At 39.9% G+C, this 25,190-nt stretch overlaps 1 protein-coding gene across 2 annotated transcripts in view; it reads left to right on the plus strand.

Annotated features, from left to right (window-relative positions):
* syne3 (spectrin repeat containing, nuclear envelope family member 3) overlaps positions 1–25,190 on the plus strand; it is a 209,222-nt gene that overhangs the window by 8,134 nt on the left and 175,898 nt on the right. For both annotated transcript variants that reach the window (XM_086048603.1, XM_086048604.1), the window contains exon 2: positions 20,960–21,122. In XM_086048603.1, coding sequence (XP_085904729.1) covers positions 20,979–21,122 — 144 coding nt within the window. In that variant the 5' untranslated portion in view covers positions 20,960–20,978. The remainder of the gene's footprint in view (positions 1–20,959; positions 21,123–25,190) is intronic.

Raw genomic sequence — 25,190 nt, forward strand, 5'->3', positions numbered from 1 at the left:
TGTTGATAGTGAGTGACTTTTTTTTCTTCTCTTCCTCCTTCGACACAGCTCGTAGTTTGTTTGTGCCAGCAAACTCAGTAGTTGCAGACGTGTTTCACCACGTTTGTTGTTGTGTGTAAATGTTAAAAGGTGAGTTTAATAATTTAAGTTCGTATCAGGTAACTGCTGTACATAATAGCCTGGATATGTTCTCTTGAGTGATGTTACGTTGATGAACACTAGTTAGTTATTTTGGCTCATATGCTAACTATTCTAGTAATGAAAACATGCAAATGTGTATTGTATGTATTGTTTGGCTGATTAATTTCTTAATACAGTGAATTGTAATGTTTAGGCATATTGTTAACAAATGGATATGCATTGGATGAGGTTGCTAGGTTATTCTTTGTCTGTGTTGTTGCAGACCACAATAAATAGACGGGTCAAGTGGAATACGGGCCTGTGTTTTCTAACAGGATCACCCACATTCATACCTTGCCACTCTCAAATAGTGTCAGCAGGAGACATCATACCAATCATATGATCCTCTCCGTTTTACTTCACATTATGCACAGTTCATACAATCTAGCAGCCCGAGTCAACAAGAAAATTGTTTCCAATTTGGCAGGCGAAACGCAAACGCTCCGCTGATCTTGTTTCACAAGACAGGCAGCGGCTTCTTCTCGGGTCATAAGCGGACGTGACGTACAAGATGCCTCGCAAAAGTATCAGTAATGTACCTTATTTTATTTTTTATTTAACAACTGCGAACATAAAAACACAACAGCCAGGGGGGGTGACAAACAGGCAAAGGAATATATTACAGAAATATGAAGCGTGACGTCATCAGCAGACGCGAAGGATCCGATCCAATCTAGACATTTTAAAAAATTTCAATGAACATTCTATCAGTCCGGCCCTCGGCTTGTAGCAAAATTTTTTATTTGGCCCTCCGTCCATTTGACTTTGGACGGAGGGCAAAGCCTGCTTTAAAGGCTTGTGGGGAGGTTCTGGAGCCTATCCCAGCTGACGATAGCTGAAACTGGTCGCCAGTCAGTCGCAGAGCACACACAGTGTCACTGAGCGGGAAGCGATCCCATGCTGCCCGCACACAACACAGGAGAGTATACCACTTCACCATCAGCAACTGCATTAATCTGTGAGTGTTTTAAAAATGTACTTTCAAATGTGGGATTAATGCGGCCCGTGAAATCAATGTGTTTGATACACCGACTTTATACGATTTACTCTTCAGTTTCACGAAAACAACAATTGACACTGGTTTTGGGAAAATTACTCTTTGACACTATGCAATATAGATCACAAGCAATATTCTAAATAAGTAGTCTAAAATCTTTAGATTAATCTTCAATGCTTTAAATATTTTTCTTGACAGAGCAGTTTGTGAATCAACAACTTCATTTGAAGGGCAACTTTCCAACTTCCATCCATCCATCCATCCTTATCCCTGTATCAGTTCAGAGAGGCCACAGCTTTAGCAGGGAAGCCCAGACTTTCGTCTCCCCAGCCAATTCTCCCAATTCTTCTGGAGGATCCCAAAATGTTCCCCGGCTGCCCGGGATACATAAGTGTCCTTGGTTGTCCCCAGGGCCTCCTGCCCCAACTTTCTAACATGGTGGAGCATTTATTTTTCAGGAACTGAAGCAAAGGTTTTATTAAACAATAAAAAAGACAATATAATTTAAGAATGAATAATTGTTTTTTTTAAATATTTTCAATAAACAGTTTGTATTTCTTGAATACACATTGTGAATAACCGCAAACATTATTCTATTTTCTAGAAGCAAAGAACATAGGATAAAAAAAAAGCTGTGCTGTAACATAATTTCTCATCAAATAAAATGTATTTAGTGAAATGTGCATATTTTAGGGGACTTATTTTGAAATTCCACATCAGATTTTAATGGGACTTTTTTGTTGGACATCTGGGGTGGTCTAGTGTCCTCCAGAACTGGTCTGGTATCATGACAGCTAAAGGATATTTTTTCAAGATTTTTTAAAATCAGGCCTGACGATGGTGAAATGTGCATATTTCAGTGGCCCTTTATTCTGAAACACATCAGATTTGGATGGGACCTGTTTTGATGACAGCCGGGGTGGTCTCGTGTCATAAAGACCTGGTCTGGTATCACGACAGCTAAAGGATATTTTTTAACGATTTTGATAAAATCAGGTCTGATGACAGTGAAATATGCATATTTCAGGGGACTTTTATTTTGAAATGCCGCATCAGATTTGAATGGGACTTGTTTTGGTGACAGCTGGGGTGGTCTAGTGTCATACAGAACCGGTCTGGTATCATGATAGCTAAAGGATCATTTTTAACATTTTTTTTAAAATCAGGTCTGATGACAGTGAAATGCATATTTCAGGGTACTTTGATTTTTAAATGCGACATCAGATTTGAATGGGACTTATTTTGGTGACAGCTGGGGTGGTCTAGTGTCATGCAGAGCTGGTGTGGTGTCATGATAGCTAAAGGATCATTTTTAATATTTTTTTTTTAAATCAGGCCTGTTGACAGTGAAATGTGCATATTTCAAGGGGCTTTTATTTTGAAATGCCACATCGATTTGGATGAAACCTGTTTGATGGACAGCAAGGGTGGTCTAGTGTCCTCCAGAACTACTAGTCTGCTATCACGATAGCTAAAGGATATTTTTTAACGATTTTTTAAAAATCAGGCCTGATGACAGTGAAATATGCATATCTCAGGGGACTTATATTTTGAAATGCCACATCAGATTTGGATGGGACTTGTTTTGGTGACAGTGGTCTAGTGTCATACAAAACCGGTCTGGTATCATCATAGCTAAAGGATCATTTTTAATATTTTTTTAAAAATCAGGTCCGATGTCAGTGAAATACACATATTTCAGGGTACTTTGATTTTTAAATGTGACATCAGATTTGAATGGGACTTATTTTGGTGACAGCTGGGGTGGTCTAGTGCCATGCAGAGCTGGTGTGGTGTCATGATAGCTAAAGGATCATTTTTAATATTTTTTTTAAAATCAGGCCTGTTGACAGTGAAATGTGCATATTTCAAGGGGCTTTTATTTTGAAATGCCACATCAGATTTGGATGAAACCTGTTTGATGGACAGCAAGGGTGCTCTAGTGTCCTCCAGAACTACTAGTCTGCTATCAGGATAGTTGAAAGAATATTTTTAATGAATTTTTAAAGTCAGGCCTGATGACAGTGAAATATTTCAAGGACGCTTATTTTGAAATGGAACCTCGAATTTGGATGGGACTTCCTTTGGTGGACAGCTGGGGGGGGGTCTCGTGTCATTCACGACTGGACTTTTTTTCAAAGTCAATTGGATTAGTTTGAAAATAAAATAATAACAAATATACTTACTTATATCCTTATGGTGCAGACACATACCCATATTTCAAATACTCTTTATTTTTCAATGTATCTCAAGATTCAAATTAACCATTCTACATTCTCTCAGAAGTGGACTAGCTGCGTTATAACAGAGAGCTTATTTAATGTAGCGTTTTCCAAGAACAAGCAGTCAGATGTAGTATAATTAGCGCATTTTATTAGTCCAAGTGGCTACTGTGGGCCGCAGCCGACGGCAGCCAGTAAAGTACAACAACCGTTAAGTTCAAAAAGTGTCACGGCTCCCTCTCCTTCGTCCTCCGATTCTCCTCTCTCACCTGCACCCCGGCCCATTTAGCGAACCGCGCGATGCATTCATTAGCCTCGGAAACAACAACTCGCTCTGCAAATGCTATTTCAACCACAACACAGATAACCCAATTCGTTACAATATTTATTTCTCAGCCGAAGCAATGGCGTCCAGTTCAGCGTAATGGTTTGCTTTTATTCTGAAGGGGGCTTTTGCCACTTGTCAGCGACCTATTACCGTAATGCCTGAAATTAGGGGCGGCTGGCTTGACTTCCAAATTTTCGAATGGAGGCTGGTTTGACCGCAGTACACGACTGCGGATTTTCACTCCCGTCCCATCCCACTCCCACAGAAAATTCTCGGCCCGTTGAGGACCATAGTCAAAAAAATTAAATAAAATCCTGTCCCATCCCGTCCCGGTGAAAACAACTCCTATTCCTTCCTAGTTCTGTTCATCATGACTTGTATCTATTCTTAAGGGACACTTGGGTGAGCTTAACATTGGCACTTATATAATAGGTTTGCATTTAAAAATGACATTAGTACTAAAGTGCCCCCCCTCAAACGACTCTGTAGTGATTTAAGGGCTTTTTTTGTGATTAGGTTTGCGACCAATGTCATAAGCCACCGGTGTGGCTTATGTTATGTTTTCGGCCTCAGCGGTGTACGTCACGCGAGGAAAGCATGCGTGGTAATATTGCTCACTTTGTCAGTTCTGTTGTCTAAAATGGTGACCGATCGCCACCAACATGCAAATGCACATTACTACTCTTGCCCACTTCAACCTTTGAATGTATAAAAGTGTTCTGCACAACAGTTTGGATTTATTGACATAAAACGTGGTCTCATCATGATCACCTCCACAAAATCATAAATACCGTGGCGATTGCTCCTCCACTTTCACAAGCTGAAGCGGACACGAACCCCGACTTATATTTCGGACGTTTAGCGACGCTAAAAACTCGTGTCTCTAGAGGGAGAGACGGCGGCTTGCAGTAGCAGGCAGGTTGGAGCTTTACGGCCCCCTCTTCCCTCTCCGGCTAGAGTTAGGATAATGGGACGGCTAATAGCAACAACTAGCTTCAGGTCGTTAAAACAAAAGGTGTTAGCACAACAACGTTAGCTCCTTACTCTGCGTCGATCTTCAAGTCGCGGGGTTTCCTCCCAAGCAGTCGCGTGCAATGTCAGACAGAGAGCCGCCAGAGAGTGAGGTAAGTTCTCATCGAACTAGCGTCAATGTTCAGCGAACAAAAAGTTACAGTGAGGCTGACTCCACAACCGAATGTGGCCGCATTGGAACATACCTTTTCGGCTGTTTACTTCCAAATTGGACGGCGTATTGTTGGTCGAGAATATGGGGCCATTCCTCATCCAAATAAATGTGCACGTCTACTCATTTCCACTTCAGTCTCTGTAAATATCCTCTCTGATGTTAAATTCCTCGCCCGTCCTAACCGTGATCAGCAAAGAAGCAGTGTTATTTTTTTTATTTTATTTTATTTTTTTTTCAAGCGAAGAGGAAGTGTGCGCTGGTCCCAGCCTATGTAGCTCTGCCTACTTCCTCATTCTCATATAAATCAGCCACGGAGAGGTTAATCCTTTTGATATGTTGAAGTGGGCATTAGTAGAGATGTCCACATAAATGTTGGTGCCCATTGTTCGCCGTTTTTGGACATTATGAGCAATGAAAGTACAATGACTTCCAATGGAGAGTTTGGAATCGGTTACTCCCGTGACTCCAGCCGAACAGGGATAGAACGCTAGAGGGCGCGGCCATTCTCCTCATTAACAAGGGCCGTTATCCATGGAGTCACTTGTTTCCTAATTTCTCCCAAATTTATTGATAAAATAGTAAATGACAACTTTTTTAATTTTCCTGATCAAAAAATATATGAAATGAACTTGATTGTGAAAACATGGCCATCCCGGCCCACCGTCCCTTTAATATGGGGTTTACAAAAAATCTTATCAGATTTTTCCATGAGAACTCTCTCGATGATTGTGAGCTTGTGGTCGATTGTTTTGCCCTCCACATCCCACGCCATTGTTGCTCTGTGATTTCTATCCCAAATTCAGATTCCCATTTCGTCTTTATGTAATTAGTTGAATTTCTATGCTTGAATTCATTGCTTTGTATAGTGCAGGAATAATTTTGAGTTACCCTTTGAGTAAAAGTTGAGTTACACCCCATATTTCTTGAGATCCATTCTGATTTTCTTCCCATAATAATCACTTGCATGTAAATATTTATAAAAGTCATGAGTGACCAGAACACATTCTTTTTCATGTCTTGAAAACTTTTCATTTTCCCTCTGTCCAACAAGGTGCACCATGCTGTTATTCCCTATGTATCCACGGTTCGAATTCCCTGTCATATTTGTTCGGTTTGAAGGTTTTATCAAATGCCACCCACTTCAACATCTTTATACCCTAAATTTTGTGTTTCTGGGTAACTGTAAACCACAACTCCAGAGTGAATAAGGTAGTGGAATATAGCCTTTCCTGCACCTAACTTGCTTCCTTTTTTTAAATAATTGGGCATGCCGATCGTGTTGCCATTAAAGCCAGGTTTGCATTGTATTGAGTATATTTGGTGAAATGCACCGTAACCTTCGGACTCGGACCAACACGAATTAGCCCTTACAGTGTAAGGCTTACACTACTTTACCCACAATGCTTCTGTTTACATCACCCGGATTACCACTACTGCGCATGTGCGTTGCAGTGGGTGATCCTGCCCGGGCCGGCCCTGCTTGGCCATTCGGCTGACACCTAGCCATAGAATTGACGCGATGCGGCTCATGACCCAAAGTCCGAATCGGCTAAGTCCATCTAATGACAACATTGAGCCAGCAAGTTCAACACACAAATGCACATATCCAGCTAATATTTAGCTAATGGCATACATAGCTGCAGCACATACTGTACATATACACATACAGTGCATCATATGGTTACATAGACTGCTTAGATTTGATAGACTTTCCTTGCTTGCCCTTAAAATGCAGCGTTGTGTTTGTCATATATACTTTCTTTCTAAAGCAAGACAAGGTTAGCCAATTCATTGTTGTTCAGTAGCATGCTTTCAGTAACAGCTGCATCATTTTATTGTCATGAACTTCTCAAAATGAAGCTCTTGTGAAAAATAATATTTAATAATACAAAAATTGTATTAAAATAATTATACTGGTTAAAAGCCCTTTGAGAAATTCATGGTAAAGTTCACAAACGGTAAAAAGTTCATTAAATTAAAGGGAGAGAAGTTTAATTGATTTTTCAAAAAATAACTCCTTTTTTTGTTAAGAATCGGAATCGAGAATTAGGAACCGGAATTGAATCAAAGGACCGGAATCGGAACCGGAATTGTCCAAACTCAAACGATGCCCAACTCTAGTCACATATAAAATTAGAGGTAAGATCTTAAGCCCGAGTCCGAGCCCGACCCGACCTGACCCGAATTTCGGCCGGGGTGGGCCTAAAATGTCAATCATTACGTTCAGGTCAGGTCGGGCCGGGATTCTCTCTCGCTGACTTAAAAAAATAAATAAATACATGTTTATAAAAATGTGGTTTATGGCCAAATTTTCAACCCGTCAAAATAATGGACAACCTTAAATTTTTCCCGTCAACTCTTAAAAAAAATCTGTCAATGATTGAAAATTGTCGGTTAATGTAACCTCTGCAGACACAGAAATATAAAAGATGTAAATGTTTATAAAGTCTTGTTTAACTTAGATTTTGTTACAAAAGACAGGCTTTAATTTGTTATCATAAATCACCCCTCCTCCTCCCGAGTCCTCACAAATAAAATATGAAATTTCGGGTTTGCTTCGGGCTCGGGCCTGCAAATCAAGTCGGGCTTTAATACCCGCGGGCCTGAGTCGGGTCGGGGTGGATTTTTTTAGGCCCGACCTTACCTCTATATCAAATACATTTTTTCTCATTCTGATTGCTCTAGTAGTTGGCAGTGGTACACCAGTACTTACTGCAGCTCAAAATGTCACATCATTACGGATTAACAGCAGAGACATTTAAATGACCTGAATATTCCCAAAAAATCAATGTAGGTCTATACATAATTTTTTCTTCTGTATTGTTGAATATTGTCGTAGAATATCATTGTTTTGCAGAAGCTGTATTTAGCAGTTTAAAAGAGATGTTGTTCACAAACGCTGTCTATCCACAATTGGTCTGTGAAGCAAGTGCAGATTTCAAATATTTTAGAATATCGTCAAATTATCGTTATCGAGTTTTTTGAAAAGATATCGAGTTTTTTTTTTTTTTTTTTTCCCCATATCGCCCACCCCTAGTTATATTCTGTCTCAAGGACTCTGCGTCCAACCACGGGATGCTCTTCGATAAGAGCATCGTTCATATTTTGCAGCTGCATCCTTCTCACATTCCACTTTCTTCACAAACAATTCCGACTTGTATTATACAAATTAGGGCTGCCACAAACGATTATTTTACTAGTAGATTTTTCGTGAAAAGCTGTCGCCATGGCAACGGGCAGTTTGGCAATAAAACAACACAAATTTTTATGGTCTAAGCATGCACGAAATCTCACGAAACCTTGCACACATATCAGGCCTGGCGAAATCATGAATTTAATATTTTATCATGCAATTTTTAAATAATGGCTCACTAACGCCCCTTACAATTTTTTAAAAATTCAGCACCGGTTGTACGTTTCACCTAGATCTATGAAAATGTGGTGGTATATGTAACATGTCAAAGCCTACAAAAAAGTCTCTTGGAGCCATATACTAAACTTAACAGGAAGTCCACCGTTTTGAATTTACTTTAAATTTTGAAGTCACTTTGAATACAAAAGCTCCATGAACTCGACTGAAGAAATCTCCGAAGTAATTTTTCGTCATAGTGGTAGCGCCACCCATTGGCTGAAGGAAGTACATGTTTGGTTCCTGTTTGGTTCATGTTTGTTTTTCTCCTGGCTGGTTAACTAGATAAACCTCGTAATTGCACGGAACAGTGGTTAGGCCTTCTTGATGTTAAAATATGAATTTGGTGATTTTTCCCAAAAAGCTGTTGCCATGGTCATGCCCAATTTGCCAAAAAACAATGCTGATTTTGACGGCGTAAACATGCACAAAAATTCATAAAACTTTACACACATATTAGGTCTGGGAAATTCATTAATATTCAATTTTTTAATTGTGCATTCTTTTAAAGATGGTTCACTACTGCCCCCTAGAATGTTTGAAAAAATTGGCCCCGGTTGTACGTTTCACCTAGATCTACGAAAATTTGGTAGCATATGTAACAGGCAGAGACAAAAAAAAAGCCTCTTGGTGTCATATGCTAAACTTAACAGGAAGTCCACCATTTTGTATTTAGTTTCATATTTTGCCTCGTTTTTGGCCTTTTATAGAGCTCATATTTATCAAAATTGCTTTTAATCTGAGGTACTACATTTTCAAAATATTCCAATGCGCGAGCATACCAAAGTGCCAGGACCCCAACGTTGCCAGGGCTGCAAGGGCCCTTTATAGCTGCTTGCAGCTCTAGTTATTATTATTAGGGCCCGAGCAGTGACCCGCTGCGAGGTCCCTATTGTTTTTGTCGGGATTATTGTTATTATTGTTATTATTATTCTAATGCTGTATCTAATTTTTGGGGCCCTAAACATGCCTGAAAACTCACCAGATTTTGCACACTGATCGGGGCTAGCGAAAATTGCAATACAGTGATCCCTCGCTACTTTACGCTTCAACTTTTGCGCCCTCAGTGCATTGCGGATTTTTCAGAAGCAATCACAATTAATTAAAAATTAAACAACACAGCCATATCGGCAGCTATATTGCTCAAGTGGATTTATCCCATGAGCTGATGGCTGCGCATCATTGCAGCCTCTCGCTAGTCTCGTCCACACTTGCAAACTAACAGCACTTTTGAACAATGTTCTGTTTGCAAACACATAACGTTATTCAAATGTGACGTTCGGCAGCTATGTTTACATGTAGTGAGCGGAGCGCGCTTGACCACCCAGGAAGCACGAATGTGCGACAATGACGACGGAACAAACACGAATGTGCGACGACGACGACGAAAAAAAACAACGTTATGTTCTGAAACTCCTAACGTTATTCAAATGTGACAATCATTTAGTCAGAGTCGTAGTAGTCAATTGTTTATTCTGTCATCAGTCATAATTACAAATCCATAATATATGCACAACATAACAGTTACAATCATATGTCTCATGACAGAATGGCACAGGCAGAAGCTAAAGCTTATTTAAGCCTGGCCTTTTCTCCCCCTTAAGGCAATGTAAAACTGCATTTACCTATTTACATTTTATGCAAACACAAGACAAAACTAAATACTAATAAATAAATCATCATCTAAATCATTCTCTGCAACTTTCCAAAATATCTTTGCAAACACGTTTTTTAAAAAGTAAAAGTGATTCACAGGTTTTCCAATGTATATTTGAATCATTCCAATATTTCACCCCGACAATAGAAACACATCTTCTTTTAATTCCCTTGACTGCTTTTTGCACAATGAATTTACAAACACCTCTTAAGCAATATTGAGACTCCCGGATTTCAAAGAGTCAAGCTGCATAAGAAGATAATAAACAGCTGTCTTCATAAGTTAGGGGAGCGCGCTGAGCACAGCACACAGGATAGTTTGTTGTGGCAAGGACGATGAAACATCGGCGAATAAAGTGTGAAAGTGTTTGTTAGTTTTGTCTTAACTTTGGCTTAAAACAGCTCCCGCGTTGCATTTCATCCAAAGGACCTTGTTGATGTTGTTGTGCAAAGATAAAGTTAAGGCATGATTGCCTCCAGGGACCGTGCCTCTTTGTTTTTAAAATAAGTAGGGGCAACGACTTCTTCCTTTCTTAGGGAGGCAACGAAGAAGAACTTTTTTGCATTGCACGATGACGACGAGCGTTTAAAAGTGCAGGGTTGTACTTTTTGGGGAAAAAAAGCACTACACCATTCTAGTTAAGTTAAATAAATTTTATGATAAAAATGTAAACTTTAATGTAGTTATTAGGGAACGTTCTGTCGTAATCGCCCGCTGCCATGGTGGAACCACAATTCCTCTCACAACCCGCAGCTTGGTATTTATTCTTCATTCTTCATTTTTAGTTACATTTACTGTATAACAAATATTTATAAGTGTGGGAACCATGTCTGGTACGCAACAGCGTAACAGAGGCGTAAATCCCCCCAATATCCATCCATCATCGATACCGCTTTCCTAACAAGGGTCGCGGGGCGTGCTGGAGCCTATCCCAGCTGTCTTCAGACAGTAGGCGGGGGACACCCTGAATTGGTTGCCAGCCAATCGCAGGGCACACAAAGACAAACATCCGCACTCACAATCACACCTCGGGGCAATTTAGAGAGTCCAATCAACTTACCATGCATGTTTTTGGAATGTGTGAGGAAACCGGAGTACCCGGAGAAAAACCCACGCAGGCACGGGGAGAACATGCAAACTCCACACAGGGAGTCAGTAAGGCCTCAAGATGTTGATCTTATGCTAAGCCGAATATAAGATATAACAATAAACAACAATAAGCATCTCTTAATTTTGTAAATTAAGACACTGAAAACTTTAAACACTCAACAGCAACACCCTATGACACATCTAAGTATTCAAGTTCAAGACAAGTTGTCATAACAGTTCATATACACTATTTGTGGTGAAAAAAAATATCATAATATCATAAATATAATAAAATATTATAATGAAATAACTGTAAAGTCTTTATAAAATTATTGACACTTTTTAGGCATTGAAATCTTTGAATGTTCAACAGCATATTCTAACGAAGTGGGTTATCTGTGTTGTGGTCGGATTTGTGTTTTGCTGAGTTGTGATGTTTCCGAGGTTCATGAATGCATCGGAGAACGAAGAACAGATCTGTTGTACTTTGTTTTTGGCTAAAAATACTGCTTGCTTACGCCTGCGTGATGTTAAAACACGAAGTTTGAGATTTTTTGCAAAAAGCCGTTGCCTTGGTAACGCCCAGTTTGCCTATAACACAAGGCTGATTTTGAGAATGTAAACATGCACGAACACTCATGAAACTTTGCACACATAGAAGGCCTGGTAAATTAATCAATAATTAATTATTCAATTGTGCAATCTTTAAAAGATGGCTTGGTGAGCCCCCTAGAAAATTTATAAAAAGTGGCCCCCGGTTGTACACTTCACCTACATCTACAAAAATTTGATAGGATATGAAACAGAAAGGGACCTACAAAAAAGCTACTTGGAGCCATATGCTAAACCTAAGAGGAAGTCCGCCATTTTGAATTTAGTTTAAAGTTTGGACTCACCTTGACTACAAAAGCTGCTGTAACTTGATCCACGTGATAATTTCGATTATTCAATTCCGATGTGCGAGCATCCCGACATGCCGGTACCCCAACGTTGCCAGGACTGCGAGGGCCCTTTATAGCTGATTGCAGCACTAGTTAGGGCCCGAGCAGCGAACCGCTGCAAGGTCCCTATTGTTTTTGTAGGGATTATTATTATTATTAGGGCCCGAGCAGCGACTGCTGCAAATTTGTCCCTATTGTTTTTGTCGAAATTATCAGGGCCCGAGCAGCTACCGCTGAGAGGTCCCTATTGTTTTTGTAGAAATTATTATTATTATTTATTTTCTGACCAAATGATCGCAATTTTGGTCTGCCGAAAAATTAGATATTTTAAAGTCGCCGTAAACGACGCACACAAAATGGCTCTGAAGCTAGAGTAGGAAAACAAAATAGAATTCCAGCCCGTTTGACCTTGGCAGGCACGTGTCGCCCCCCAAGACGTACAAAAAAGTCCTTTACAGCCATAGTCTATCATATAAATGAAGTGGGCTATGAATTTTTTAATGTTTTTGGACATTTACAGGGTGCATACTTTTGCACCCATGTCCTGAAGGATTCATCCGATTGACTTCAAACTTCGGATATATCATCTTAAGACCTGGGGCAACAACTGGGAACATTTTTTGAGTTTTCGATAAACTATATGATGGCAGCGGGGCATCAAATTTGGCGTAATTTTTTTCCTTCGTCATACAGGAGAAAAACCTTAATAACTACCCTGCACATGCTCACAAAAATCCCAAACTTCACCTGTACGTAAAGAGTCGCGACCTGAAGACATCTATATGATAATATTCCATTATACATATAGCGCCACCCAGTGGCGAAAAAAATTGTCATTTTTTACATTTCTATTTTCTGCACGGAGCCCGTTGAACGAATCCGACTGAAAATCTCTCAGAAAAAACCCTCAAGACGTTGATCTCGCTCTACGCCGAATATTGTGGCTTTTCAGCGAAGGCCGTGGCCGTGACGGTGCCGCAAAGTCTGATTATTCAACGTGACAATAAATACAATTTTATCTTGACCCAGACCATCCAAACTTCTCGAAATGTTTCATATTTGATGATAGCCAATGGCTGAAGACATCTACGAACTTATTTTTCATCGTAGCGGTAGCGCCACCTAGTGGCTGAAGGAAATGCATGTTTTTTTCTTTGATGTTTTTATCCTAGCAGGTTAACCATGGCCGCCTCATCTTTGCTCGGAAGGACTTATTAGAACTTCCTAATATTAAAATACGAAATTTATGATTATTCGCGATAAGCTGTTGCCATGGCAACACGCAGTTTGCCAAAAAACAATGCTCATTTTGAGGGTCTGAACATGCTCGAAATCTCACGATACTTTGCACATATATCAGGCCTGGCAAAATCATCATTATTTTTTAATTTTTTTTTGCTAGCGCCCCCTAGAAATGTTTAAAAATTTAGCCCCGGTTGTAATTTTTACTTAGATTGACGAAAATTTGATGTTATGTGCAATTGTGCAGATCAAGTCCTACAAAAAAGTCTCTTGGAGCCATATGCTAAACCAAACAGGAAGTGGGCCATTATGAATGAAGTTTAAAGTATGAATTTGCTCTGATTACAATAGCTGCTGGAACTTGACCCACATGATAATTTCTTTGAAAAAAACTACTGACATTTGATAGAAGTCGAATCCTGAAGACATCTCCGAACTTATTTTTCATCGTAGTGGTAGCGCCACCTAATGGCTTAAGGAAGTACATGTTTTATTCTTTGATCTTTTTCTCCTTCCAAGTTAACCAGGTCGACCTCAGGATTGCTCGTAAGACCTTCTTGATGTTAAAATACGATATGTGTGATTTTTTGTTAAAAGCTGTCGCCATGTAACGGCCCGTTCGCAAATAAAACCACGCTGATTTTGACGGTCTAAACATGCAGGAAATCTCACAAAACTTTGCACACACATCATGCCTGGTGAAATCATCTTTTTTTGTGTGTTTTACATCACAATTGTTTAAAGATTGGCTCGCTTGCGCCACTATATTTAAAAAAAAAATCAGCCCCGCTTGTATGTTTCACCTATATCTACGAAAATTTCATGGTATATGTAACAAGCCAAGACGTACAAAAAAGTCTCTTGGAGCCATGTGCTAAACCTAACAGGAAGTCCGCCATTTTGAATTTACTTTACAATTCGACATCACATTGACTTTAAAAGCAGCTGCAATGTGATCCACATGATAATATCAAAATTTCACACATTAGATAAGAGTCTACACCTGAAGACATCTACGAACTAACTTCATCGTAGTGGGAGCGCCACCTACTGGCTAAATGAAGTTTTATTCTTTCATGTTTATCTCATGGCAGGTTAGCCAGATCTGTCTCATATTTGCTCGGAAGAGTGTTTAGGCCTTCATGATGTTAAAAAAAAACAAGTTTGAGATTTTTCGCAAAAAGCTGTTACCAAGGTAACGCCCAGTTTTCCAATAACACAATGCTGATTTAAGAATGTAAACATGCACGAACATCGAAGAAATTTTGCACACATAGAAGGCTTGGTAAATTAATCAATAATCAATTATTCAATTGTGCATCTTTAAAAGATGCCTCGCTACCGCCCCTAGAAAATTTATGAATAGTGGCCCCGGTTCTACACTTCACCTACATCTACGAGCATTTGATAGTATATAAAACAGTAAGTAAACTACAAAAAAGCCTCTTGGTGCCCTATGCTAAACCTAAGAGTAAGTCCGCCATTTTGAATTCTCTTTAAAGTTTGGACTCACCTTGACTACAAAAGCTGCTTTAATTTTTTCCACGTGATAATTTCGATGATTAAATTCCGATGTGCGAGCATCCCAATGTGTCGGTACCCCAACCTACTGTGAGGGCCCTTTATAGCTGCTTGCAGCTCTAGTTATTATTATTTTTCTATTTTCTCCGTGTTCGATCGCATTTTGACCCCCTAAACGAGCGCGAAAACTCACCAAACTTTGCAGTCTCATCGGGCCTGGCGAAAAATTTGATCTTTTAAAGTCGCCGTAAACGACGCAAACGAAGCGGCTCTGTAGTGCCACCTAGAGTGACAAAATAAAAACTAATCCCGGCCCGTTTGACCTAGGCCTACGAAAATTGGCAGGCATGTGTAGCACCCTGAGATGTACAAAAAAGTCCATTGCAGCCATAGTCTGAAGTGTACAGGGAGTGAGCTATGAATTTTTGAATGTCCAATTTTACAGTAGTGTTGTTCCGATGCCATTTTTTGGCCCCGATACCGATTCCAATACCCAGCTGTGCGGTATCGGCCGATGCCCATACTGTACTGATACCAGCCTTTTGGAAAAAAAACAAAACAAAAAAAAAGATATATATGAGCATTTTTTTCTTGTAATTCTAAAGAACTGCATACTCATTTGGATGTAAAACCATTGCTATCATGGCTTGGTCAGACTTAAAGACCTATGTGAAACAGGAAGAAATAAGACATAATATACACGAGGTATCTTTGAGAGAGATTGTGTCGGATTAATTACAAAAGCTATAGAACATTATTATAAGAGTTTGTTTTGAGTATTAGTGACCCATCGCAACAACTTCTGCTCCCAAATCCACTTTCAAAACCAAAAACACGCAGTAGAAGAATCCAACAAGTTCAACTCTAAAATCCAAAATTGAGCAGGGTTTGTTGTTGTGGTCCATTCCCCTTGTTCATGCTCGCTGCCGCCGCGAACTCTTGGTGCTTGTTCACATGTTTCGTCCTCAAATGTTTTATCAGGTTTGACGTATTGAACATGGCCACTTTAGTTCCACCTCAACTTTCGCACAGCTAATTTTGCACTTAGCTATTGTACTCGCTGGAATTTCTATGTTGAAGTACAGTAGTTCCATATCGCCGCCGACATTATTTCTCCTGTACCTCACTGTTTTTTTTTCTCTCAACATGAAAAAGCAGCCCCGCCATTGGTTAAGAGCGTCCGCTCTTGGCCAATAGCGACGGCTAATACTGAACAGTCACCACACACCAGTGTAGTGAATGAGCAAGATACGGTACAAGGCGCTGCATTCAATCTAATTGAGCAGGGTTTGTTGTTGCGATCAATTCCCCTTGTTAATGTTCGCTGCCGCCGCAAACTCTTGGTGCTCGTTCACATGTTTCGTTCTCAAATGTTGCATCAGGTTTAACGTATTGAACCTGGCCACTTTGGTTCCGCCTTTTGCAACATTCGCTCTAGCTGGAGTTTCTATGTTGAAGTAGTTACATATCGCCGACATTATATCTCCTGTACCCCGGGGAGCAGGGAGCAAGATACAAAGCGTTGCATTCAACGTTCTTTACTAGTACAGCATCGGGAAATTGCATCGGCACGTTATTTGTACGTACTCGCAGATATTGATACCAGTGTTTTAATGTGGTATCGGGAAGTATCCCGATACCAGTATTGGTATCGGAACAACACAAATTTACAGGTTGCATACTTTTGCACCCATGTGCCGGAAGATTCGTCCGATTGACTCCAAACTTCGGATATATCATCTTAAGACCTGGGGCAACAACTGGGAAACATTTCTTGAGTTTTCGATAAACTATATGACTGGGGCGGGGCATCAAATTTGGTGTAAATTTTTTCCTCCACCATACAGTAGAAAAACCTTAATAACACCCCTGCACATGCTCCCAAAAATCCCAAACTTCACCTGTACGTAAAGAGTCGCGACCTGAAGACATCTATATGATAATATTCCATTATACATATAGCGCCACCCAGTGGTGAAAAAAATTGTCATTTTTTTACATTTCTATTTATTATTCCCTTATATATATATATATATATATATATATATATATATATATATATATATATATATATATATATATATATATATATATATATATATATATATATAGCGCCACCTAGTGGCGACAAGAATTGTCTTTTTAAAAATTTTAATGCACTGCACGAAGCCCGTTGAATGAATCAGGCTAAAAATTTGTCAGTAAAGCCTCAAGACGTTGGTCGTGCTCTACGCTGAATATTGTGACTTTTCGGTGCCGCAAAGTCTGATTATTCACCGTGACAATAAAAGCTACTCTTACTCGACTCAGATGATCCTATCTTCTCAAAATGTTTCATATTCGATGATAGCCAAAGCCTGAAGACATCTACGGGATTAATTTTCATCGTAGTGATAGCGCCACCTAGTGGCTGAAGGAAATACATGTATTTTCTTTGATGTTTTTCTCCTAGCGGGTTTACCAGGTCCACCTCATACTTGGAAGAGTGTTTATGCTGTCCTGATATTAAAATACAAAATTTGTGATTTTTCATGAAAAGCTGTTGCCACGGCAACTATCAATAAAACAACGCTGATTTTGAGGGTCTGAACATGCATGAAATCTCACGAAACTTTGCACACAAGTCAGGCCTGGCTAAATAATCAATATATTTTTATTTTATTGTGCAACTTGTAAAAATGCTCGCTAGTGCCCCCTAAATCTTTTTAAAAATTCAGCCCTGGTTGTACGTTTCACCTAGATCTATGAAAATTTGGTGGTATATGCAAGAGGTCAAGGCCTAGAAAAAAGTCTCTTGGATCAATGTGATAAGCCAAACAGGAGGTCCGCCATTTTGAATTAATTTTTAAGGATGAATTTGCTCTGATTACAATAGCTGCTGTAACTTTACCAACATGATAATTTCTTCTAAAAAATGACTCACATTCTAAAATAGTCAAAGCCTGAAGACATCTGTGACCTTATTTTCATCGTTGTGGGAGCGCCACCTACTGGAAAAAGGAAGTACATGTTTTATTCTTTGGTGTTTTTCTCCTCGCAGGTTAACCAGGTCACCTTCATAACTGCGCAGAAAAGTGTGTAGACCTTCCTGATGTTAAAATACGAAGTTAGTGATTTTTCGTGAAAAGGCATCACCATGGCAACGGACAGTTTGCCAATAAAACAATGCTGATTTTGATGGTCTAAACATGCACGAAAATTCACAAAACTTTGCACACATATCAGGTCTGGTAAAATTATCAATATCTTTTTCATTTTATCGTGCAATTTTTTTAATTTGCTCGCTAGCGCCCCCTAGAATTTTTTAAAGAGTTTCTATCATTTTGTACGTTTCACCTACATTTGGTGGTATATGTAACAGTTCAAGTTGTACAAAAAAAGTCTCTTGGAGCGATATGCTAAACCTAACAGTAAGTCCGCCATTTTGAATCTACTTTAGAATTCGGTGTCACATTTACTTTAAAAGCTGCTGTAATATGATCGACATGAGGATATATTTTCTAAATTTTGCACATTTGATGAGAGTCTACACCTGACGATATCTACAAACTTACTTTTCATCGTAGTGGTAGCTCCCCAGACTGGCTAAAAGAAGTACTTGTTTTATTGTTTGATATTTTTATCATGGCAGCTTAGACAGATCTACCTATTTGCTCAAGAGAGTGTTCAGGCCTTCATGTTGTTAAAACACAAGGATGGTGATTTTTTGCAAAAAGCTGTTGCCATGGTCACACCCAATTCGCCAATAAAACTGCTGATTTTGAGAATGTAAACATGCACGAAAACCCATGAAATTTTGCACACATATAAGGCCTGAAAAATTAATCTATATTCAATTGTGTAATCTTTAAAAGATTGCTTGCTACCGCCCCCTAGAAAGTTTCAAAAAAGCAGCCCCAGTTTTACGTTCCGCCTTTTTTCCTCTGTACTATGTACAGGCCGAAATGAGTGTTCCTCATATTTTTTATGTAGATGTAGGTTGGTGTGTATATACATGTGTATATACACATGTTACTGCCTATATTTACATTGGTTTGATCCTAAATGTTTGCCGTCAATGTTATACATTAATGGCCACATTATGCCGCCGCCCCTGTGTGACCTATATCTTTGCTGCTGTAACAATGAAAATTTCCCCACTGTGGGATCAATAAAGGCATTCTTATTCTTATTCTTATTCTTATTCTTAGTCATAGACATAGAAAGAGACCTACAAGAAAGCTTCTTGATGCCATATGCTTTAACCTGAATCTGGGCGTGCCCGGCCCTTCCAACGGATCTGCACAGCGGCACTGGGACACTGCAGTAGCAGAAGTCTCCCTTCGCGGGGTCGGTGATCCTGCCCGTGCCAGCCCGGCTGGCTCATTCGGCCGACACCTAGCCATAGAATTGACGCGATGCAGCTTATGACCCAAAAGTCAGAATCGGCTAAGTACGTCTAATGGCAACATTGAGCCGACAAGTTTAACACACAAATGCACATATCCAGCTAATATTTCGCTGATAGCATACGCGGCATCAGCATATTCATAAATACCGTATATACAGATACATATGTTTACATAGACTGCTTAGATTAGATAGACTTTCCTTGCTTGCCCTTAAAATGCAGCGTTGTGTTTGTCATTTATTTTCTCTCTAAAGCAAAGCAAGGTTAGCCAATCAATTGGTGTTCACTAGCATGTTTTCAGTAACATCCGCATTATTGTATTGTCTTGAACTTCTCAAAAATAAAGTGCTTGTGAAAAATAATACTAAATACCGATACAAAAAAATGTATTTAAATAAATATACTGGTTAAAAACAGCCCTTTGAATAATGGTAAAGTTCACAAATGGTAAAAAGTTCATGAAATTGAAGAACAAAAATAACTTTTTTTTGTTTTTTTGTTTTGTTTTGTTTTTTGTTAAGAATCGGAATCGAGAATCATTAGGAACCGGTATCTAATCAGAGAACCGGAATCATCCTATTTCAAACGATGCCCAACCCTATATACTGCCTTGTTTGGTATCATAAGAACAGTTTTTGTTATACTGTACAATTTGAAGATTTTCTAGATTTTGATCATTACTTTTAAAATCACACTTGGAGGACAAACTACTGTATGTTTTTTAGGACCTGTATGAAGTGAAGATGCAGTTTATCTATACTGCGGCGGTCACAAAAAACAATTTGAATCGAAAAAACTGTTTTGATTTAAAAGATGTGATTGCATTGAATCAAACCGAATCAAATCGTTCCACTTAAAAATATTGAGATACATATTGAATTGTCTACATATATAATATTGGTATATATATATATATATATATTTATATATATATATATATATATATATATATAATATCATACCATATTGAATGAAATCTTAATACCACTGAATTGAACTGAACTGAATCGTTCCATCGGCTCCGATATCCAGTGTTTTGATAAATAACGGCATCGTCCTGTTTTAAAAACGTGATGGTCAGTAATAAATCAATATTTAACTGTGTTAACTTCCATTAAGTATTTATTTAAATTTTCAGTTAACTTTATAAGAGATTCTACTGACCCTGGGAACACTCTGTCTGCACTTTTTGTTTTTCTTTGAAGTCAAAACAAAGATAAGTGAAATTTGAACATTTCTATCATTTTGAAATTTTGGATCACTTTAATGACTGTATATGGCGCTGATGTTTAAGTTTTCATTTAACTTTTGAAGACATGGTGATGACCCTGGGAGCTCCCTTTTTGTTAGAATTTTCCTACAATGATGTATATTGCCACACATTAATAATTAAAAAAATCAACTTTATGCAAATCTGAAAAAATGTTCAATAAACATTTGCTTAAAGACGTTTCAACAAAGTTAAGGATTTTCCTTTTTTTCAGATTTTGAAGCCAATATTTTTCTTTTTGCTGAAAATGAATATCAGCTCCAAATATCGGTTTTCGGCCTCCTTGACCACCAATAATCTGTATCGGTATTGGCCCTGAAAAAAACATATCGGTCCATCTCTAGTTCCACTCTAAAAATCGCACCCCATATATCATGGGCCTTTTACAGAATTTGAGAAAAAATGTAGAAAGGCCACACTCAGCATACTGTCTTTCTGTGGGATGAGACTTTGAATAAGATGAGTTGAGATTCCTTTTAAACGAAGAGTATGTGAAAGCATAGTCTGACTACCTGTATACTTTTCAGGCCTGGAACCTGACTAGTCATGACTGAGCAGGATCAGCAGACGTTCATGGAAAGACTGCAAGTGGCACTCTCTTGGATGAATGCTGTCCAGGAGAGGCTGAGGGCTAATGATAACACCCAAGGGCCCTGGAATGCCCTTGAAGCCAGACTCAGAGAGACAGAGGTGAGACCCCTGTACTTTGTGTAACCCTGCCTCTGATAGGTATAGGTACTGAAGTCCACACTTTTTGGGGGTTTCGACTGATTTGGGTCGGTACTACTGAGTAATGATTCATGTGAAAACAAACAATACCATGTTTCAGTATCTACACACAACCTTGTAAATTCTGACTGCGGGAGTTGGAAGAGGTGGAGATTTTTCCATGGATTTTAAGCAAGCGAGACAGCTGCCCACTGTGCCGCTGCCAAACTACACAAATACAGTATATAAAGTACATATTTTGTACATGTTTTAGAACAACACTCAACCATGGTTGTATTAAAAATAGCTCGCGGAACCTATTTGTCGAGACGCCATGGTAGCTAATGCTTGCCTGCAAGAGGCGGAGCCGTGGCGTAGGGGTGTTGAAAGCTGTATTGGCGCGGCCGTCTCTCTAATTCAACGTGGCCTCAGGCCTGTCACAATGATTACTATATTGACTTCTCACTCGATGAGAAAAAAAATGTGCACCATAGTTGTTTTCGCACGGTAAATAGTAATGTGCATGCATGCTTGTTTACTTACGTCATGAACATTCACTCGCACTGCTTTGTTGCCTCTTGTGTCAGTCAGCCTGCCCGCAGCTCACAGACCTCTATGGGTCTTTTGCTCTTTTTGTGTTATTTCATTGCTTGTTTATGCACCATTGGTTCTGTGAACATTCGTTACATACACCAGGAACTCAAAGAGATTGGTGACTGGCACCAGATAGCCGTTTCAAGTCGTGTTGTTCTGATGCCATTTTTTTGGCCCCCGATACCAATTCCGATACCCGTCTGTGCAGTATCAGCCAATACGATACCATACTAATATCACCATTTGAAAAAGCTAAATATAAGAGCATTTTTTTCTTGTGATCCTAAAGAACTGCATACTTGAATGTAAAATGATTTATAGTTCGTTGTTAAATCATAGTATCTGCTGTAGTATTAACTAGTAAAACTAGGCGAAAATATTTTCTTCAACGCACATTTTCCATAAACTAGACTAGACGAGACTGAAACCTCCACTAATAAACAATAACTGCGACTAGAGTGACGGCAGATTTACAGACCGGTCCGTCAGTCCGTTACTTATTAGTCATCCGTCAGAGCCCAGCGCACCCGTGCGTCATTCGTCATTCTGTCATTTTTCATGATGAACTGAATTGTAATTGTCAGTCCGTCAGAAGTCAGTTGGTCCACCAAAAAAAACGTCACAAAAACAGGCGTCCTGTCAAACGGTCTGTCAATGAAGAATTGATGGACCGTCACTGACGGTCGCGGTTAGTGACAATTACACTGACGGATGAAAACCCACTTCCATCATTCGTCAATCCCTCATTTTTAAAAAGTGTCCCATCATCTGTTAATCGCCAGGGGGCCTGTTACTGACAGTAACTGACAGCGGACACTTCACCACCTCCCCTTTTTTTTAAGGAGATAAAAGCTCAGGCCTTGTAACTCCTTTCCTTCCTAGGCCTTAGCCCATTACATTTACAAATACAACATCTTTACCTGTCACCTGAAGAAGTTCTTTAATGACTCTGCGATCGTTGGCCTCATCACAGACGGAGACGATCGGGACTACAGATAACTTAGTCACAGTTTTGTGGATTGGCCCACTACCTCACCACATAGATCCAGGACTACCTCACAAACCGGCCACAGTATGTGAGGACACAGGACTGTGTGTCTGACGTGCTCCTCTGTAGCACGGGGGCCCCACAGGGAACTGTCTTGGCTCCCTTCCTGTTCACCCTCTCCACCTCGGACTTCAACTACAGCACCCCTACCTGTCACCTGCAGAAGTTCTCTGACGACTCTGCGATTGTCGGCCTCATCACAGGCGGAGATGATCGGGAGTACAGAGAACTTACTAAGGGTTTTGTGGACTGGTGCCGGCAGAACCGCCTCCTGGTCAACGCAGGGAAATCCAAAGAGCTGGTGGTGGATTTCTGCAGGCGCCGGCACTCTCCACCTGCACCAGTGAATATCCAGGGAACGGAGGTTGAGAGAGTCTCAACTTACAAGTACCTGGGTTCATCTAAACAATAAAATGGACTGGAGCGACAACACAGATGCTCTCTATAGGAAGGGTCAGAGCAGACTCTTCCTACTTAGGGGGCTGAGGTCCTTTGGGGTTCAAGGGACACTCCTCAGGTAATTTTATGACTCGGTGGTTGCATCGGTCATATTCCGCGGAGTGGTCTCCTGGGTAGGTGGCATCTCTGCCCGGGACAATAAGAGGCTGGACAAACTGGTGAGGAGGGCCTGCTGGCACCAGTCCACAAAACCCTGAGTAAGTTCTCTGTACTCTGTCCTGGGCTGCTCCCTGGACTCGGTGGACTTAGTGGGGGGCAAGAGGATGATGGCTAAACTGTCATCAATGCTGGACAACCAGGCCGACCCCCCTCCAGGGCACTCTAACAGCACCTCACACCTCCTTCAGTGATAGACTGTTACACCCTCGCTGTGCAAGGGAGAGATTCTCTCGCTCCTTCTTGCCTGCCACTGTCAGACTGTTTAACAAGAACATTGGGTAGTCTCTACAAACTGGCGGACATATTGCAATTGTGCAATCCTGCACCTGAGATTATATCGTGCAATACTCAACATACACCACTACTAGGGGTGGGCGATATGGGCAAAAAAAAAAAAAAAATCTATTTTTTCAAAAAACTCGATCACGATAATTTGACGTTAATCTACAAAAAAATATTTGAAATCTGCACTTGCTTCACAGACCAATTGTGGATAGACAGCGTTTGTGAACATCTCTTTTAAATTGCTAAATACAGCTTCTGCAAAACATAATGATATTCTATGACAATATTTAACAATAAAAAACAAAAAATTATGTTTAGACTTACATTGATTTTTGGGAATATTTATGTCATTTAAATGTCTCTGCTGTTATTCCATAATGATGTGACATTTTGAGCTGCAGTAGGTACTGGTGTACCACTGCCAACTACTAGAGGAATCAGAATGAGAAAAAGGTGTTAACTACAGCAATCAGAATGAAGCTAGAGAAAAACAAAGAAATCGTCATGACAACACCCATTTCTCAAACATTGGCCAACTATTCAGAATAAAGTTGAATAACAAAACTGCAATTTACAGAAAAGTGCATTTTCCCACTCATTCATCGCTGTGATATGTAGACTTGTGACTTTATTCATGTTTGGGTGTATGCTGGCGTCCCATTAACAAACCGTCGCAGTTTGTGCAACATGTCTGGGGAATACAGGCTAGTTATGAATGATGCGGACTAAAAGCGTGTAAACTGAATGTTCACCGATCATCCAGGATGTCACGTTTGCTTTGCTCGCTTAAGTGTACTGAGTGTGTGTGTGCATGAGTGGGTGCGTGCGTTTGTATTTGTTGGTTCAACTCGGCGACTGTTTTCTATGTGAGTGTGTTTAACCTTTTGTTTAGCGCGCTTGCGAGGTCGCCAAGTTTTCCTCGTAATCCATATGGCTCGTGGTGCAACAGAATTGCTCTTCACAGTGACCGTTTTGGCACATCTAACAATGTTCTTCCCACCAACGTCAGTCTTGTCAACTCCAAACCATTTACAGACTTGGGCCAACGTGGACTCGCACCTCGCTATAAATCCCCGCTAGACACTCCTCCATGAAATGAGGAGGAAACAGCTCCGCTGTAGTGCGGACAGAGTCACATGCCCGGGCGCTGCCCGCTGATTCGGCGAATTCTCCTTCCTCCTCCTCTGCCGTCATTCACACTGATTTTTCAGCATTTCCTCCAACTTTGCATTTCCTCCAACCTCTGACTCACTTTGAGGCAGAATTACTGTATTTTCTGAACTATAAGTCACAGTTTTTTTCATAGTTTGGCCGGGGGTGGGACTTATATTCTGTAGCGATTTATGTGTGAAATTATTAACACATTACTGTCATGGATTGTTAGTGCTGACTTGTGACTTATGTTTTGCCTCCCTCTGCATGTGCTTTAGTGCTAAAGCGCCTGCAGAGGGAGACAAAACATCATAAATGCAATTCAGCACTAACAAGCCATGCCTTTTACTGTA

Source organism: Filicampus tigris, chromosome 13 (genome assembly GCF_054856515.1).
Source record: "Filicampus tigris isolate MCC_2025a chromosome 13, RoL_Ftig_1.0, whole genome shotgun sequence".
Lineage (NCBI taxonomy): Eukaryota > Metazoa > Chordata > Actinopteri > Syngnathiformes > Syngnathidae > Filicampus > Filicampus tigris.